Genomic DNA, 17,183 nt, shown 5'->3' with positions numbered 1-17,183 from the left:
ATAATCGATATCCCAGACATGTCAGTGTCAATCAGAGCATTCTGATCATTGTAAAGGCTATATACACAGACAGACACATTCTCTTTATTTTATAAGGAACGTTGTCAAATATGCTCCATAAAGCATTTATTTGCCCATTCTGAATTTCAGACTATAAAACGTCCAACGCTTTTACTGTAAATACATTGAAATGCACATTTTATGAGAAAGTGGTTCTAATCTCGATTGACTGGATATTGTGGGATGATTTGTGAATGTATCTGTTTTTTAAAAAAGGATTATCATTATTATTATTAGCAGTAGTAGTAAAAGTATTACCAAGTATTACAAGCAATTACACTATTAAACAGTCAAAAGATACTGTAATTAAATCAATTACAAATATAACTGAGTGGCATAGATTTTTAAAGATGGCAATCGTGACCCAAATCACAGTGTAAATCATGACAAGAGCAATTTGGTGCCTAATGTAGCGACAGTATCAGTACGACCATATCTGTAAAACATTATAATGTATTGAATTGGTAAATAATAATTTAGAAGAAATGTTGGGTTGCATTTTATGCACATTATTAAAAACCTATTCGCATAAAACTGATTAGTTTTTTATGGACCCCTAAAAAAAACTTCCGAGACCCAACTATAGGTCCCGACCCAGTGTTTGGGAACCACTGGCATAGATGTTTCATGCACATGCACTTTTAACAAACAAGAAGAGTGTTTTCTACTTTCTTTCATTTCAGCAGGAGGAAACTCTGGTGCACCTGCACTAATGAACTATGTTTTCAAAGGACTACTGTTATGTGATTTTGACACTGACGTGAGGAGGAGGAGAGAAGATAGAAACACTTATTGTTTCCTCATTCTATTTATTGTTTATGAAGATAATGGAGCCACTGTTTCTGTTTTCCTGTGCACCGGTTTATCTGATTAGGTTGTGCATGCGCAGCGCCACACTATACGAAATGCAAAATGGCCACATGGTTGTTGTAACCTTCAGCTCTTCTCCCTCACCATCATCCCTCTCTGCCGCTGCTTTGCTTTTTTCTTTCTTTTTTTTGTGGACAGTGACTCACTTGTTTCTATAACAACAACAACAACAAAACATCAAATATGGAGATAAAGAACTGTAATACAGCAGTCAGGGTTTGTTTTTTTTCCACTCTGTTTCTGAGTGTGTCAGTGACGGCAGCTACACCACATGGTCTTCCTCAGCTAATGTGAGGCACACACGTCGGTGAGGAGGAAGATCACTGTTTCACCACCAAGTCTGAACATTCTGAGGCAATTTTCTCATGTTAGAAATCAACTAACACACACACACACACGGACACGTGACTAACAACCGCGTCAGCAAACGAGGTCACATGTTCAAATAGTGCGGAATAAACCCTAATACAACACAACAATAATCACATTATAACAACAACAATAATACTTACTCTCTCCATGTGTGGACCATATGCAGGCAGTGGAGACAAACAGCATCAGACTCCAAAACAAGGTCGCTCTACCCATCAGTGAGTCAGATCTCATGTTCCTCAACATTATTCTCTTTTCAAAATAAAAAGAAACACACACACACACACACGAGCTTTTAAAAAAAACTAAAAAGAGAAAAATACAAATGTGTATGTAGCCCTAAAAGGCTACTTACTCTATGGTAGCATTCAGATGCGTGCTTGCTTGTCTACCAGGGGTTTTTTTTTTGGTCTGCATTAGAGAAAAAAACAAACTAAAAATGAGCGTGGAAAAAACTCCCTGTTATGACTGGGAATAATAAAAAAAATCATATGTATATTGTCTACTGAAACAGTCTGCTGTTTGTGCCCGTTAAGGGGGACTGTGATTGAGTGAATTGACTGGATACATGACGGTAATCCCCATCTTCAGTCTCCATCTCTTTGAAAAAAAACAAAAAAACACACACACAGCAGCGTGCGATCAGGCCCCACTGATCAATAACACAGAGCAGATCAGGCTGTTTAATATGATGCGAACCTATTCAGGCCACTGTTGATCGCAGGAATCCGCCGTGGATGGTTGTGTATGGGGAGAGGAGGGAGAGGGAGGTGAAGGAGTGGGGGACAGAACACGTCCAGATCCACAGGGGTGGTGGCTCCGATACACACAGAGAGAGAGAGAGAGACTGGAAAATGAATGAAAAAAATCTTCAGTGCCTTATTTTGCCATCCAGACCAGGACAGACGATTCCACAGCAGCCAGCTGACACGAGTGGATTGTTTAAAAAAAAGACTTCAGCGTGCGTGTGTGTGTGTGTGTGTGTGAGCGTGTGAGTCTGACAGAAAAATACCAGACTTGTGCCACGCAAGAGAGAGAACGGGTCTCCAGATCCACACGAACCGATGTGTCCAAGTGGAAACGCGTGTATCCAAAGCTGCGAGGAGTGAAAATAAGACACACGAACAAAAACACTCCCTTTAAGCGTAAATCCAGAGGCTGATAGATATCCCACGGTTCGCCTCTCGCCCTGTGCAGCCCGTGGTGTCGGTCTCCGCTCCTCAGCGCTGTAAACAAGAGTCGGCTTCTCGCGCACACAAACGCAAAGTGCTACGGATAATGTGGCCGGCCGGAGAGAGGGAAAGCCCGGAGTGGATCCACAGCAGATCCTGGGATTCTCCAAAAACAGAGATGAATTCGAGACGCGCACGAGGGCGCGCGCGCAGACACACTTGGGAGTATAAAGAGGTTCATGTACATATTAAAGTGTATACTAATATTGTAGAGTCATCACTTCATCTAATCATCCAAAATTAGACTTTAGTGATCTGATCTCACGCCGCGGGAATAATTAACAGAGGTCAGAGGTGTATCTATATATATATATATATATATATATATATATATACATACATACATATATACATATATAATGTAGCTGACGATATAAAGTAACACATAGAACGAAAACAAAAAGCTACACATCTAAAGTTGTGTAGCTTTTTGTTTAATTCTACTGTTGTTTTTTTGTTAAATAGTGTGTTTTAATGATTCCATCTTTATTTAGTCTTAATGTAAATGTGTCCCTGTGTGTGACATGAGCTGTACAAATAAAACTTCTTTTTTTACCTTTGTATTATATTCACCTGTTAGCAAATAAAGGGTCAACATTGGATTAAAACAACAAAAATAAGAATGTGAAAATACAAATTAAAACAAAAGAATAACAAAGCAGGAAGTTCAACAAGAATATGTATAAACATATAAAAGAACATGAAATGAATGAATGTTTATTGTTTAAAAAGTTATGTTAATGAAACAAGAGTGTGGAAAATATGGTGTAAACAGCATGAAACTTTCAAATCAAATAATGACACCATTAGTTTGAATCATTTTACCTCTTAACTCTTTGTTCTGGATTTTATTTTTATGAAAATGTACTAATTCCGCTGTGTTGCTGTTTGACTGTACCATTTATCGTCAGTTTATGTGTGTCATGCATCTGTCTGGTTCTCAGACCACAGTATTAATATTTAAAACTCTTTATTCCATCTCTTCACCTGCTTAATTTATTTATTTATTTATTTATTACATTCATTAGAACCTTTGGTTTTGGGCCTAAAGGTCATGACCTCTACCATGGATGCAAGACGCAATCTGCAGTAAAATACAGTTTCTTCTTCTTCTTCTTCTTCTTGAATTAATATTAATAATAAATGATAAATTACGCATGCTCGTGTATTTTATTTCATTTCATAGCTGCAGTTTGGAAGTGACTGTGTCTTTGCAGACATGATCTGCGTGACACACAGTGGTTAGAATTAATTTGCTGTAGCAGTAGCCCCAGGTAGAAAATATGAAACTCTGACTTCTGGTGTCCTGCCTTCAAGATTCAGAGTGAAGGATGTAGTGACATCTAGTGATGAAGGTGCACATTACAACAACTAGTGATTTTAGTCATTTCCATTTAGTTGGACAGTCTCTACAAGGCCGTATCCCGAACATTAAACTTAAAACATTTCAAATCGAAGCCCCAAACTTAACCAGTTCCTCAGAAATGAGGTTCTGCCTCTTTGGGACCAGGTCTAGGACCGTCTCCATGATGACTACTGGACCTAACAAGGTCAGTGGTGATGCCAGAGAAGAGGCAACAGATACAAGTAGAATTCTAAGGACCGGTGGGTGGATAGCGGGTCTGGTTGAGGGGTCCTGCATCAACATGTAGTTTCATAACTCATAGGCACAAACAATGATGCGTTTTAATCAAAATTGTATTGAGGTGTTCCAGGATTCAGGTCCATGAACATCATTGTGTTTATTTCAAGGCTGTTTTCCACCAAAAAATTGTTATGTAACCATAGGTTAAAAAAGTAAAGGAGGTGATTTCACAATGCTTTAATGCTTTAGGCTGTTTCACTGCTGCCCTCTGCTGCTTGAAATGTTGCACTACAAAAACAATGGATTAACTGTACATTTATTGAAGCAAAAAGTCAGATTATTTCCAGATGACAAAGCATGGTCATTTATTTGTAACTGAATGCCGTGATAAAGGTCATTTTGTAGTTGTGGCCCTCCATCATTTCTTGTCTTTGAATTCATATTCAGTCATGATTTCATAAAACCTCTGCCCTCATCGACGCAAATAAACACACAGAGACGCTGCTGTTTGTAGGAGAACGTCACCACAGTGGATCAACTGCCTCTATCTTGCCCTATCCCTTGTGTCCTCTTCTGTTACACCAACTGTCCTCATGTCCTCCATCGTCAACATCCTTTTGTCCAGTATAATCACTATCCTTCCTATCACTTTTCATTATCTAGTCCAGTGATTTTTGAGCTGATATCTTATCAGCTCATTCCTAATCGTGTATAATAGCATTGACCTCATCATTTAACATTCCTTAAAATAGCTGATTGATTTCAAATGATGTTGCAAATGTTTGTTTGATGCGTTGAAGCAGTGTATAAATGCCAAAATAACAAAAATATATTGGATTTATCATTAGCCACTAAGAATATCACACCGTAAGCCGACTCACAGGATCACTGTAATGTCCTTTTAATGTCATTTTACTTTTGTATGCTGCTGCCTAGCAACAAAAGAAATAAATCAACCTACTCCATTTCTTCATAACAACACAAGAGTGGATTGTGTTACATTTAGTCCAGGTTTTCCTGAGTGAGCTCCGTGTTGTTGTCGTCGTCTGCCAACTTTGAGTGGTTGGGAATCAAAAGCCTGCCTCCTACAGGGGCAGATGTGCACAGCATCCAGTGGTTTGTGTCCTGTTCAGCTTTGTGGGAATCCAAGAATGTGTGAGCGGTCAACTCGTACTCTCTGCCACACGCGGTCCTGAAGAAACACACAACAAAAGTGTGAACCCGAGCACATCATTACAGCACTGACAGCTGTGCTGCTGGTTTATAGATCTCTTTATTAAAAGAATATAAATCCTGTTTGGCCTCAGATCTATTGACCCAGATCAAAGAGTTCAAATCAAATGTGGTGACGCAGCACCAACTGTGAATATTTTTAAATCCAGGTTCATGATTATGATTTCAGTCCTTTGTGGGCACTTTAATGTTTAATCCTTTGCTGCACTGTTCACTCGTTTAACAAGTTTAATGTGAATTATTGTTTTATGCTGCACTAACATCAAACCTGTTGTTTTCTTTCTCTCTTTCATTTTTACTATTTATTCTCTACTCTGTTTTATTTATATTATATTATATTGGCTTTTGCTCAAATGAACTGTTATTTAGTTTTTTTGTTGCTCATGTGTATGAGTGGAGTGCAGGAGTGAAGCTATAATGTGTATTTAACCTTGTATTCAAATGGTTTTACCCGTATCATGTCACTGTAACTCAGAATGAGATTGCTCTTTCTGTACATTTAGACAGTATATGTAATATGTACATTCCATATTTAGACAGTACTAGTAGCACATTGTCAGTGGATGCTCCAGGTGTTTTTCAAGTCACAGGCGTTTATGGCAACATTTTCCCTTTGAAAGCAAAAGAAACATCCTCACCAGATGATGTGATCGCTCAGAACAGCAAGAGCCCGGTTGGTCTTACAGTGTTTGATCACCACATTCACATTAGCCTGAAAAAGAGAGAGAGAAAATGCTAATCACAGAACATAAAGGATTCTATGTTCACTTACTGATGTTGTTATTAAACTGTTGTAAAGAGTCAGTGTAGACTTACAGGAACAGGCTGACCCTCGAACTCCAGCCTCTCCTGGGGGTTAAAATACTCGATTTTCCACCACGACAGGTAGGAAGTGTCTTCCACTAAGTTGACCTCCTGGAGACGGGACTTCTTTGCATACTTGAATCAAAATCACAATAATATGGGATTGGTGACGGTATCACTGGGTAACATTTAGATACAAACAAACGTCTGACAGACAGCATTGTGTGGACTCATTTGACAGAATCAGAATCAGAGACTTGTCGCTTGACATTTGAGCAACATTTTTAACAGCTTCGAGCAACATTTGTGTAATTCCACTAAAAAATATATATCTCAACAGCATCAGTGCATTCAAAGTGTTCTCCTTATCTCTTTATCTGCTGTAAATCATTAATGTTTGGAACATCTACCTTTTGAAAACTCCGTAGGTCGCTTGTCAAGTAAAGCTGAGGAAGAAACACACAAAATGACACTGTCAACACAGTTTAATAACGTTGTTAGATATTCACATTATGGTGCATATTTCATGTTGACTCTTGGTCTGTATGATAATGTTCACTTACCCCTCTGGCAAAGCCACTTGTTGTTTTTAGGGCAAAGGTTTGCTCATAATACAGAGTGGATCCTTCAGGGCTGTCGTCTACACTGCAGTCACACACACACACAGAGGTTATCATGTGAGAGTGTTATCATGCATGTGCATGTGCATGTGCATGTGCATGTGCATGTGCATGTGCATGTGCATGTGCATGTGCATGTGCATGCTCCTGTGTGTGTGTGTGTGTGTGTGTGTGTACCTGGTGATGATGAAGGCGGTGCGTGTGCAGGGCTGGATGATTCGTCCTGCACAGACTTCACACGGCGTCTGAATGGTGGTCGAGGGAAACTTAATCAACCTGTCGATGTCTGTGTTGATGCTCACTGCGCTGCACTCCCTGTTGCCCCCGCCAGCGTTCACCAGCATTACAACATCCCCAATGTGCACATTTCCATCAGTAGTCACAGAGAGATTCACCTATAATAAGCACAAACAGATTATACATTATTGTTACTAACACTGTACAGATGTTGATGTGTTGTTTACGTACGGGTGTAAACATGTTGCGTTTCAGTAAGTCTTCTTTTTGGGAAGTGAGTTCTCCCCGTTCCTTTTTCTCCTGGTACTCTTTCTTTGCATCCTGGAAAACATAAACAACATGTATGTATATAGAAAAAAGGTGGTGAGCATGAGCACTGTTTTTATTTACTCAAATTGTACACGGGTGAGTTTTGTGCGAAAAAGGCAAGAATAATACAAGGTTAAAGGTTAAATAAAGGTCTTTTAATCTATTTTTTAAGTATGTATGTACATGTTAAATGTAGAATAGTGTAGCCTGACTTTTTTTCTCATGAACAATATGAATTTTTAATGTGCTCCCATTATAATTTTCTTTATTGTTGTGAAGGTGAAATGATAATTATTTTACTCCCTGTAATTTTGCCAAATGATGTTGATTTTGGTGAAATGATGCACAAATAAATAAACATCATACTGATAAACCAAAGGGGTGACATTTTCAACTTTCAGTGAAGAGCTGAAATAATGAATGGGTATATTTCTAACCTTTTGGTAACATGATCATTTTCATTTTATTTTTTACTATTAAAACATTAACTCTTGCTTAATTCTAACATCTAACAGGTGCTTGAAAACAAACCTCTTCTAGTTGCTGGTCCTCAGTCCAATTCCCGATCTTCACCTTTGGCTGATAAGTTCTCTTCTGAGCCATTTTCGCCGTAAATACTGACAAGTATCTGTGCACATGTGCAGCTGCAGCGACTGTAGCTACTGTTCTTTGTTTACAGCCACGTTTCTATGGCAACAGAAGCTCAAGAACAAACCAAGTCAAGTCCCACCTCCTGTCAGTGGTCACAAGAGGGCGTGCTGGTGCAGTATGTGTGAAGTCAGGTCAACTTGTTTGATGTAAAATTAGAAAAGATTAGAAAACAATTGGATGAATGTCGTCATTAAGTCGTAAATTTAACACGGATGGTACATTTTTGACAAACACGTGTGTCCTTTGATCATTTTACATCAAAGTATCAGAAAGAGGCCAATAAACCCCAACACAAGAAGGATGAATGTAAATGTCTGGTAAGGCGGGATTGGAGAGCTGATGTTGGTTCCTGAAACATATTTATGTGGCTCTAATTCGATCAAGATTTGACTTTTTTGGGAGTGTGGTGTGATGTCCTGTATCATGTTCACAGTTCACATGATGGAGGGACTGAGTGGGCAGGATAGAAAGTGGCTTTTCCTCCACAAACTTGCCTGCCTCGTTTTTTGGGTTCTCCCTTGCCAGTTCCTGAAATACCTGGGAAAGTGAGGGGGTGAGCAGAGGAGTCCTCCATTTATTACAGTCTGCAGTGTCACCACTAGATGTCACTAATTCTTAAGTACATTAGCAACACAACAATTCTGAGCAGACTTCAGTGCTTTAATTACACAGTATGTGCCCACTGAGACACACACATATATATCAACATGGGAAATGTGACATCATCGTCATCATTTGAAAGAATTACACTCAATGTACAAAAAACTAAATGATTCTATTCTATGTACTGGTGGAGCTGCAGGTGTCAGAGCTCAAGATCCTGACATTTCCAGGGCAGCAGGAAAAGAGGAAGACCCCAGAGAAGGTTGCCAAGGAGGACATGAGGACAGCTGGTGTAACAGAAGAGGACAAAAGGGAGAGGACAAGATGGAGGCTGAAGAAGAACTACTTCAATCATGGTACAATAAGATAATGGTTGAGTGAGTCATTCCCAGAAACCAAGCAGCTTCCAATGACTGTTTAATCCTTCACAGTTCCTTGTCTTGAGGGCATTTTCTTTCTTTTTTTTAAAGAAATAAAGAATTTGGTCGTAAATGCTGCCGTCCTGAACGAATATGTCCAGGTGTCTGTGATCCAGTTCACTTTTTCACCGTCTCTCTCGGTGTGTCAGTGACCACTGGCTCGGTCTCTGGCTCCAGGGCCGTTCGTGTGACTAAGTTTGTGGTTCCTTTCCTTCGCCGCGTCACTGTCCTCCTCCTCTTCATCGCTCCTGTCGTCGCCCTCCAGCTGCAGGATGAGGAAGAGTTGCAGACAAGGACGTGATGATGAACCAAAGTGCATAAAAAAAAAAAGACATCTGCCCTCACACTGAAACACACGTGAACACACCTTGCTGAAGATGACCTTGCAAAGCATTCGTGAGATGAGAACAGCCCAGAAGAGGTGCAGCATCAGGAGAACCACAAGCATGACGTTGAAGAAGTAGTAGCCGAAGAAGGGAGGAAACCGCTCCACCGGATACACCCACGTGCAGTGGATCAGCCTAAGGTTTGATATGCACACATCGAATTATTGTCGCCCCATTTCACCGTGATCATAATCCTGCGTCTTGCTTTCATTTCACACTTACCAGAAAGGAAAGATGACAAGTCTCGTCCCCATAAAGTTAGCTACAAACACCACAAACATGGCGTTAGCAGTCCGGTGCCACTTAGCATAGTTGAGTACTTTTGCACCCTGTGACAGAGAAAACAGAAAGAAATGTGTTTTTTAAGTTTTTATGTTAGTTTGTAGATGGCGTTCATGTTTTGTTTTTTGTCTGATATATTGATAACGTCCACATAATGTGTATTTATGTGATATTTTATTATGTTAATGAATTGGAACATCGTGTTTCTGCATCGGTGTCTCTAGCAGAATTTCTATGATGAAGTGTTGGGGATGAATACTGTAGAGCCTGCATGTTTACTTCTGAATGTAAAACTTGAAAAACAGACACTGGTTTAAAGAAATGAAGGAACAAGAGGCTTGTGTTCATTGGTCTCCAAGTAAGTTGTCCTGTCCTGACAAATAAAGAATGGGAAAATGTATTAAAAGAACCATCAAATGTGAAGATTAAAAATGTAATAGAGGAATAATCTCCAGATTCTACAGAGCACAGCGACACAACCTTTAAAAACAAAACAGGAGGCGGTAACATGAACTAAACACAACAATAACAATTGGTCAATGGTCAGAAATATGATAAATAAAATTGTGTTAAATTGTAATGATTCTAAAATTAATAAAATAAATAAAACTGTATGGTCACAAATTGATAACGGAACAACAATTAACAGACAGCATTTGACTGGATTTTCAAATACTTTAGAACATTAGAAATCCTGCTGGTCTAACACAAATGAAATGAAATGGACACTAATGGATTTATTTGAGTGGCAATGGAAATGTCGACTGTATTTAAGTTTATTTTGAAACATCAAACCTGTTTTAACAGACATTTTCACTTTCCAGTCATTATATTTTATTATATACATATTTAGAATATGAAATCCAAGCTTCAAGATGCATGAACTTCATTGTAGCCTCTCCTAACCTGTGAATTGTACAAGCTGTTGCTTTTCTTTTTTAAAAGAGGTTGGAACAAAACATTTGGTCTGTGTTGTGTTGTTTGTGTTTATGTGAAAATACAGAATTGCACTTGACGTTAGCGACGTAACAACAGCACTGACCTCCAGCAGAATGTCAGCAGAGTCATGAAGCGCCATCACAATCGTCCCAATACGGATGTAGTTTGCGATCCAGGAGAAACTCAGAAGAGTCAGCGTGGCCACGTGATGAACCACCTGCTCTTTGAAGTCCTACACATGAAAATATGATACATAATAATATGATATATCACAAGATAATATGATACAAGATAATATGATATATGACAAGATAATATGATACAAGATAACATGATGTATGACAAGATAATATGATATATCACAAGATAATATGATATGTGACAATATAATATGATATATGATAAGATAATATGACACATGACAAGATAATATGATACATCACAAGATAATATTATATATCACAAGATAATATATGATATGTGACAATATAATATGATATATCACAAGATAATATACACTGCCTGGCCAAAAAAAAAGTCACCACCTAAAAAAAAGGGTCACATCGTTGGACCGCCTTTAGCTTTGATTCACTCATTCACTGTGGCATTGTTTCCATGAGCTACTGCAATGTCACAAGATTTATTTCCGGCCAGTGTTGCATTCATTGTTCACCAAGATCTTGTATTGATGATGGGAGAGTCGAGCCACTGAGCAAAGCCTTCTCCAGCACATCCCAAAGATTCTCGATGGGGTTAAGGTCTGGACTCTGTCTCTGACTCTGAATCCTGGCATTGTCATCTTGAAATATGCCCATGTCATCAGGGAAGAAAAAAATGCACTGATGGAATAATCTGGTCATTCATTATATTCAGGTAGTCAGCTGACCTGACCAACTGCAACAACCCCGTACCTATTTGCTTTGTTAAATCCAAGTGGCGACTTTTTTTTTGGCCCAGAATAAACAGTATTTGATATAAAGTACATAAGAGTTAGTGCAGTTAAAGCCCCTCTTTACTATCTGTGATCAGATAACACTTCACCACATGCATTTACACCTGGTATTAACATCCTCTCCGGCGTCCACGTCAAGATCTGATTGCTATCTGATCACGGTCATCCCGCCCTTACTTCACCTCCCTCTCTTGTGTAAAGATTTCCAGCGTGTATGAACTTTTCTTCAAACCATCAACATATTTCTGCTCACATGGTTTGCATTAGCATTTAGACTTCTGTTCAATGTGGTCACAATGCGTCTCCAACCACCTCCTGAAGTGGTTTGGCAGATTGGATGAGAATCTGTCCTCGGGTGTATTTGACACCTGTACTTTAGAGTGATCAGGTGGTTCCTGCTTGTAATCCAATCACAGAAAACACATCTTAATGCCATGTGTAACATGTAAACATGAGGTTTAACATGTAAACCCTCTGACTGAAAACCCTGGTTCTTGACAGCTCAGACAGTCACTGATGTCCTTGGATTCAACCTCCTCCAAACATCCAAAACATGTACAATGTTAACCTCAGCGTGACCGTCCTGAGGTCAAGGACCTGAAGGTCAATGAAGGTCTGTTCATTCCTCCGTCAACATGTATGGGATTGCTTGTTGTTTAAAATGCATATTCCATTCATGGATGACATTGTTTCTGTGTTTGGTTGCTCCTCCTGGGTCTTGCATCTGTTTTCATGAAGGTCCACTTTGAGTATCATCAGCAGTCTTTGACTGTATCTCCAGGTGTCTCTGCTGCGTCTCTTAGGCGTAGACACTTGTTGGCATATTATCATATCTGGGTGGTGCAGGATTCTTAGAATTCCTTGTTATCTTACAGTGGGTGGTGGGAGTCAAAGAGTCAATGCTGTTCTATGTGAGGATTATCACACCAAGCAACATGTACATATTTTGGAAAGGGAGGACAGTTGATTTGAAAGGAGTGAAATGGCCCAGTGTGTGCACTTACTTTCCGTTTTACGTCAAACGTGAGGCTAAGGAGCAGAGAAGTGTAGAAGCCCATTTCCAGGATGTAATACCAGTACTGAGACGGCAGCATGGACTGTATGGATGAAACACGTACATTTGTATTAGACTCAAATACTGTATTATACATAACAACCTTGTGGGTTTGCCCTAAAACTCCTACCTGTTTAGGGAAGCCTGCCCAAACCTCCTTCAGATTATAAAACCAAGGTTTCTATAGCCAGAGAAAACAGAGAGGGAGAGGAATGTGAGGAGAAGTTGGAACAGAGCCGACTAGAAATAAAAAAAAAAAAACTGATCAATGAGCTCATGTGAACTACCAGAGCATGGGAATAACCCTGGAGCACTGACAGACGTGAGATAAAGGAAAATAATGCTGATACACCCAAATATATGCAGGTAACACTGTAATAAAAGCACTTCCTGTGGTACGACATAGAATAATGAAGAAAAACTATACTCACATCATAAAGTGCAAGGATGCCCCCAAGAAAGGCGAAAAAATAAAACACACACCGCCAACTGTTGACAAATGAGAACAGTCACATGACGTCATTTACACACGCACTTACGTTATCGTGCAATTATTCACACACACACACACACACACACGCTCACCTGGCTTCACAGAACCTCTTCCGTAGCGCTGGTCGATCCTGGTTCCTCCTCCTCCTGAACCAGACCTGAATTCTTCTCTCTGACCAACTTGTCTTTTTACACAGTGACCTCACATCAGCCTGAGGCAGAAGGGAAGGAAATTAAAGAAATTAGGAAAAAAGAAAATACTTTGAGATACTTAAATGTTTTCAAACCACTCTGATAACTTACTTCTAGTTTAATGTTTACTCAGATCCCTGAATAAGCCTCAGATCTGGAGTTTTAATTGTACATAAATCATTTTATGAAAGTGCATAAAATCATGCCTCTGTTTGGTCAAAAACGTTGTAACATTATGTGTATGTTGTGCCTCTGTCAAGCAAAACTATCAGACCTGAGTAAGGGAGCGTTTGTGTGTATGCAGCAGCAGAGCAGGGGCAGGCGGGGACAAAGGCAGTCTCACTGTACTAGTGCTTTGTTGCTTTTATTGCATTACGTTCCTATCGTGTCCTAGTGTTCCTAGTGTTATTGCTGAGCTGAGCTGATGAGATCTGACAGAAAAGCCCCTTTAACACACCTGTGATGGAACGCGTGCTCGGCTGCAGAAGTGATTTTCGAGGAGGGGGTTTATTTCTGCTGGCAGACGTATCCTGTCCTTCACCTCCCAGAAATCAGCCAGTGGTGTGGCCAGGAACCTACACCAGCACAAAAGCAACTTTAGAGTACATTAGGGCAAATAACTCAACAACAACATACATATATAGTATAGATAAATGTATTTATATCTTATTTAATTAATAATATTTTGTGTATTTGACTAATTTATTCAACATAATAAATATGATGATTATGAATGTCTGGTATTAACCTAAAATCTAAGACCATATCTTGTCTCATGTCACGATATAGATATAATATTAATATATTATATCAAGATGGTAATATTCATATATTGCATATATATATACAGTATATATATAAGATGTGTTACCTCACATTTGTGAATGTGTTTCTCTTTGTAAAGATATATGTAAGAATATTAAAATAACAATAATGTGTCATCAGAGATGTTGAAATTCACTGATAACAGTGGTGTTTTTGTGGTTTTCTGATCATAAAGTTTAAGTTTAAAGGTAAATTTTCTCTCCAGGACAAATATCTATCTTGAATTTACTGGAATGATTTTTTTTCATAATTAATAATTATAATATAAAAACATTTGCAATATCCTGCAGCCCTAATGTAAAGAAATATAACAAGTAATCTGGCATAGCCATCTGTAGCCATTCACCCTACAGTATAACAGAAGAGGTTCTTTGGCTTTGAGCATTGCTGCAAACACACTTGTGCAACATAATCCCCGTGTTTTGAAACCACATGGTTGCATTGCTAAGCTCGCGGGCATATTTACTCCCTGAGTGAGCAGTTTAATCTCACCTCTCAAACACATATCTGACTACAAGCATGCAGAGGGCGCAGGGCAGGGCAGCGTGAAGTTGAGAGGCTTTAGCGTAGACTCGACCTTCTGTGTCCTCCAAATCAGACCAGGAGACGTTTGCTGGCAGCCACAGACGCTCCCACCACAGCCACTCATTCAGTGTCTGCAACATGCTGCTGCTGGCAAACACACACACACACACACACACACACACCGTCATCCTAAACACAATCACAGTGTTTATCATAAAATGAACATGGAATTTTGACAGAAGTAAAGGAAACGTGTTAAATTGAAATTGTGGGTGGACTGAAAACATTGGTGCAAACACAATTTAAACTTTCATTTGCGGGCCACAAACTTACGAGTCTGTGTTTTGGACTGTTCCACTGCTCACCTCTAACCCTCTAATGGTGCGTTCCATTTGTAAAGATTTCCTACTCGGAAACTCAGCGCAACCTCACCATAGCACAGCAGTCATATTTGTTTCCCAGTAAATCAGTCAGACTAGCGAGTCACTCCCAGTTCCAAGTTCCAAAGTAAATGGAACCCAGCACGATAACACAGCTCGCAGCACTTCACCAGCTAAGGGTTGAAAATGCCAAATGTTAATTTCCTCATAGAAAAAACTGAGCTTTAGCCAGGTTTTGCTAACGCTCTTTCTCCCCGTCACACTGCCAGTGGATGTTTAAAGCAGATCTATGAGGGATTTTTACCCTAATTCAACATTTTCTGAGTCATTGTGATGGTTAAATGTGTTGTTGTCGGTCAGCAGAACACAAGTCCTGCAAGATCAAGGCCACTGACCTGGAGTCCACAAAATCAGGAGGTTTCAGGTCTCAGGTCTCACAAAAAACACGGTTTACTTCATGACACTACACAAACCCTGGTACTGGCTGTGAAATCCAGGTGGATTGTCTTACTTACATTTATCCAAGATTAACTGTATGAATGAGTGAATGGCAACAGCTAGTGTAAAGCAGCTTTGAGTGGTCTAGAAAATACAAGAAAAGCACTATATCTAATTTACCACCATATTTATTTGTGGTAAAACACTCATTTTTATGTGTGGTAATACAAATAACACACATGGTCCTCTGTGTAATGACTGGAATTTCAAAATAAACTCAAATGTGTCACAGTTTATTATATTGTTTGGGATTGTTTTACGTGCATTTATCCAAAGTCAGCGCAGGTTCTGGTCCACAAAGATGTGCCGATGTGCACTTCAATGTTTTGCAACTTCTCACGACGACATTGTCTGAACATGCCGCCATGAAGGAAGTGAGTAACACGATGATGGTGAGCGACAAAATATCAAAGGGCAAGAAAGATAAAGAGAGGTGAGGAGTAAACAATTCAAGTGACTGAGATTAGATAGAAGACTTTCCCCTCGTGGACTCTGCCCATAGCAACATGTAGATAAATGCACATTAGAAAAAAGCAGTTGGAAAACTATTGAATAGAAATATTCACTGTTATTAATGAACATTTTATAGGGAAGAATTATGTCACACTAGTGAGTCCATAAACCTCAATGACAGTTGATAATGCAGCATGGGAAAATGAGCGTACATACCTGCAGGCAGCGTTGTCTCGACAAGTTCCAACACAGTGTGTGGGACAAAATCCAGTGAGTTAAAGGAAAAAGTGTCCACAGTGTTTTCCAGGTACCAATCTGTGAGACGCAATTGTGTCACTTGTGCAGATCATACACTGCTGCTTATCCCAAAGCCATAAAAACCCTGTTAGATTCTATAAATCAATAAATCCGTTATAGCTTTTGAAGTCCAAAAGAAATGACAAATATTTACAAAGCTAATGCTATCCCTGACAGACTCATTCATGTGTGTACATTGATTTTTGAGCATGCAGTGTGGTGTGTGCGTACCTTTATTTTTGAAAGCGATGGATCCTTCCCTCCCACTCCTGTCTGATTGTAGGATCACGCCCTCGTGGTTGCAACACCTTCTTTGAGGTGAGGTAAGCTTGGCACTGGAGACTCCTGACTGTCCGTGGAGCTTTTTCAAGTTAAAGTTGTATAAATGCTACCCTCTGAGAGTGGGATTGTTTGCATACCCTCACCTGCAAGAATTCCCTTGGAATGCTGGGAAGCCTCCACAAAGGCCCCTTTCACTGATGCCACAGAGGAGGAGGAGTCTATCTTACGGTTACAGAGAAATAAGAGAAAACCTTCCCACAAAACTGCCGTGTGCTGAGCCTGACCCCTGGATTATAGTTGCACCACTGATTTTAATAAATAAATTCCATTGTTACAGGTTTGTTCTTATATTTCATTTGACCCTTTTTTTAAATCACTACTCATCATGTGCAATGTTTTGAAATTTGATTTCATGTGAAATAAATGGAATCTTTCAAATCGATGAGGCAGAATACTGTCATATGTCCTGTAGATATGTTCCAAATAGACAGATTTGGTAGAGATGTGATTTCCATATTTCATGCATGTCGAGTGGGGAAGGAAGGAAAAGGCTGCACAAGATCCATAAAATACACAATCCTAAAAAGTCCTAAAAAGACTGATCATGTTCCACTCCACGACTCATCAGAAG

The 17,183-nt window shown here is 39.4% G+C and overlaps 3 protein-coding genes across 6 annotated transcripts in view; all 3 read right to left on the bottom strand.

Annotated features, from left to right (window-relative positions):
* The window catches only part of igf1ra (insulin-like growth factor 1a receptor), an 89,986-nt gene extending 87,937 nt beyond the window's left edge, over positions 1–2,049 (bottom strand). The window contains exons 1-2 of one of the 2 annotated variants that reach the window (XM_044035573.1): positions 1,658–2,049; positions 1,443–1,554 (exon numbers count right to left, since the gene is read on the bottom strand). In XM_044035573.1, the coding sequence (XP_043891508.1) occupies positions 1,443–1,548 (106 nt within the window). In that variant the 5' untranslated portion in view covers positions 1,549–1,554; positions 1,658–2,049. Of the gene's footprint in view, positions 1–1,442 lie in introns of both variants that reach the window. The other variant, XM_044035572.1, reaches the window with a different exon arrangement.
* A 2,880-nt stretch (positions 2,050–4,929) lies between these two features.
* Positions 4,930–8,864, bottom strand: cfap161 (cilia and flagella associated protein 161). Its single transcript, XM_044035254.1, has 8 exons — positions 7,854–8,864; positions 7,245–7,334; positions 6,954–7,171; positions 6,720–6,801; positions 6,567–6,602; positions 6,169–6,291; positions 5,991–6,064; positions 4,930–5,311 (listed from the first exon to the last, which is right to left on the bottom strand). The coding sequence occupies exons 1-8, from the start codon at positions 7,923–7,925 to the stop codon at positions 5,122–5,124; spliced, it is 885 nt and encodes a 294-aa protein (XP_043891189.1). The 5' UTR covers positions 7,926–8,864; the 3' UTR covers positions 4,930–5,121.
* A 116-nt stretch (positions 8,865–8,980) lies between these two features.
* Positions 8,981–16,740, bottom strand: cers3b (ceramide synthase 3b). Of its 3 annotated transcripts, XM_044035253.1 has the most exons (12): positions 16,502–16,740; positions 16,190–16,288; positions 14,610–14,789; positions 13,750–13,867; positions 13,194–13,312; positions 13,040–13,097; positions 12,739–12,789; positions 12,559–12,651; positions 10,706–10,834; positions 9,604–9,710; positions 9,363–9,516; positions 8,981–9,260 (listed from the first exon to the last, which is right to left on the bottom strand). In XM_044035253.1, the coding sequence occupies exons 3-12, from the start codon at positions 14,780–14,782 to the stop codon at positions 9,141–9,143; spliced, it is 1,122 nt and encodes a 373-aa protein (XP_043891188.1). In that variant the 5' UTR covers positions 14,783–14,789; positions 16,190–16,288; positions 16,502–16,740; the 3' UTR covers positions 8,981–9,140. The 3 variants fall into 3 exon arrangements, with proteins under 3 accessions (XP_043891188.1, XP_043891186.1, XP_043891187.1); XM_044035251.1 differs by lacking the exon at positions 16,502–16,740 and having other exon boundaries at positions 16,190–16,494; XM_044035252.1 differs by lacking the exon at positions 16,502–16,740 and having other exon boundaries at positions 14,610–14,786; positions 16,190–16,494.
* Positions 16,741–17,183: the final 443 nt, after the last annotated feature.

The sequence above is a fragment of the Solea senegalensis genome, linkage group LG10, assembly GCF_019176455.1.
Source record: "Solea senegalensis isolate Sse05_10M linkage group LG10, IFAPA_SoseM_1, whole genome shotgun sequence".
In the NCBI taxonomy this organism is placed as follows: Eukaryota; Metazoa; Chordata; class Actinopteri; order Pleuronectiformes; family Soleidae; genus Solea; species Solea senegalensis.
This window is presented reverse-complemented; position numbering and strand designations above follow the sequence as displayed.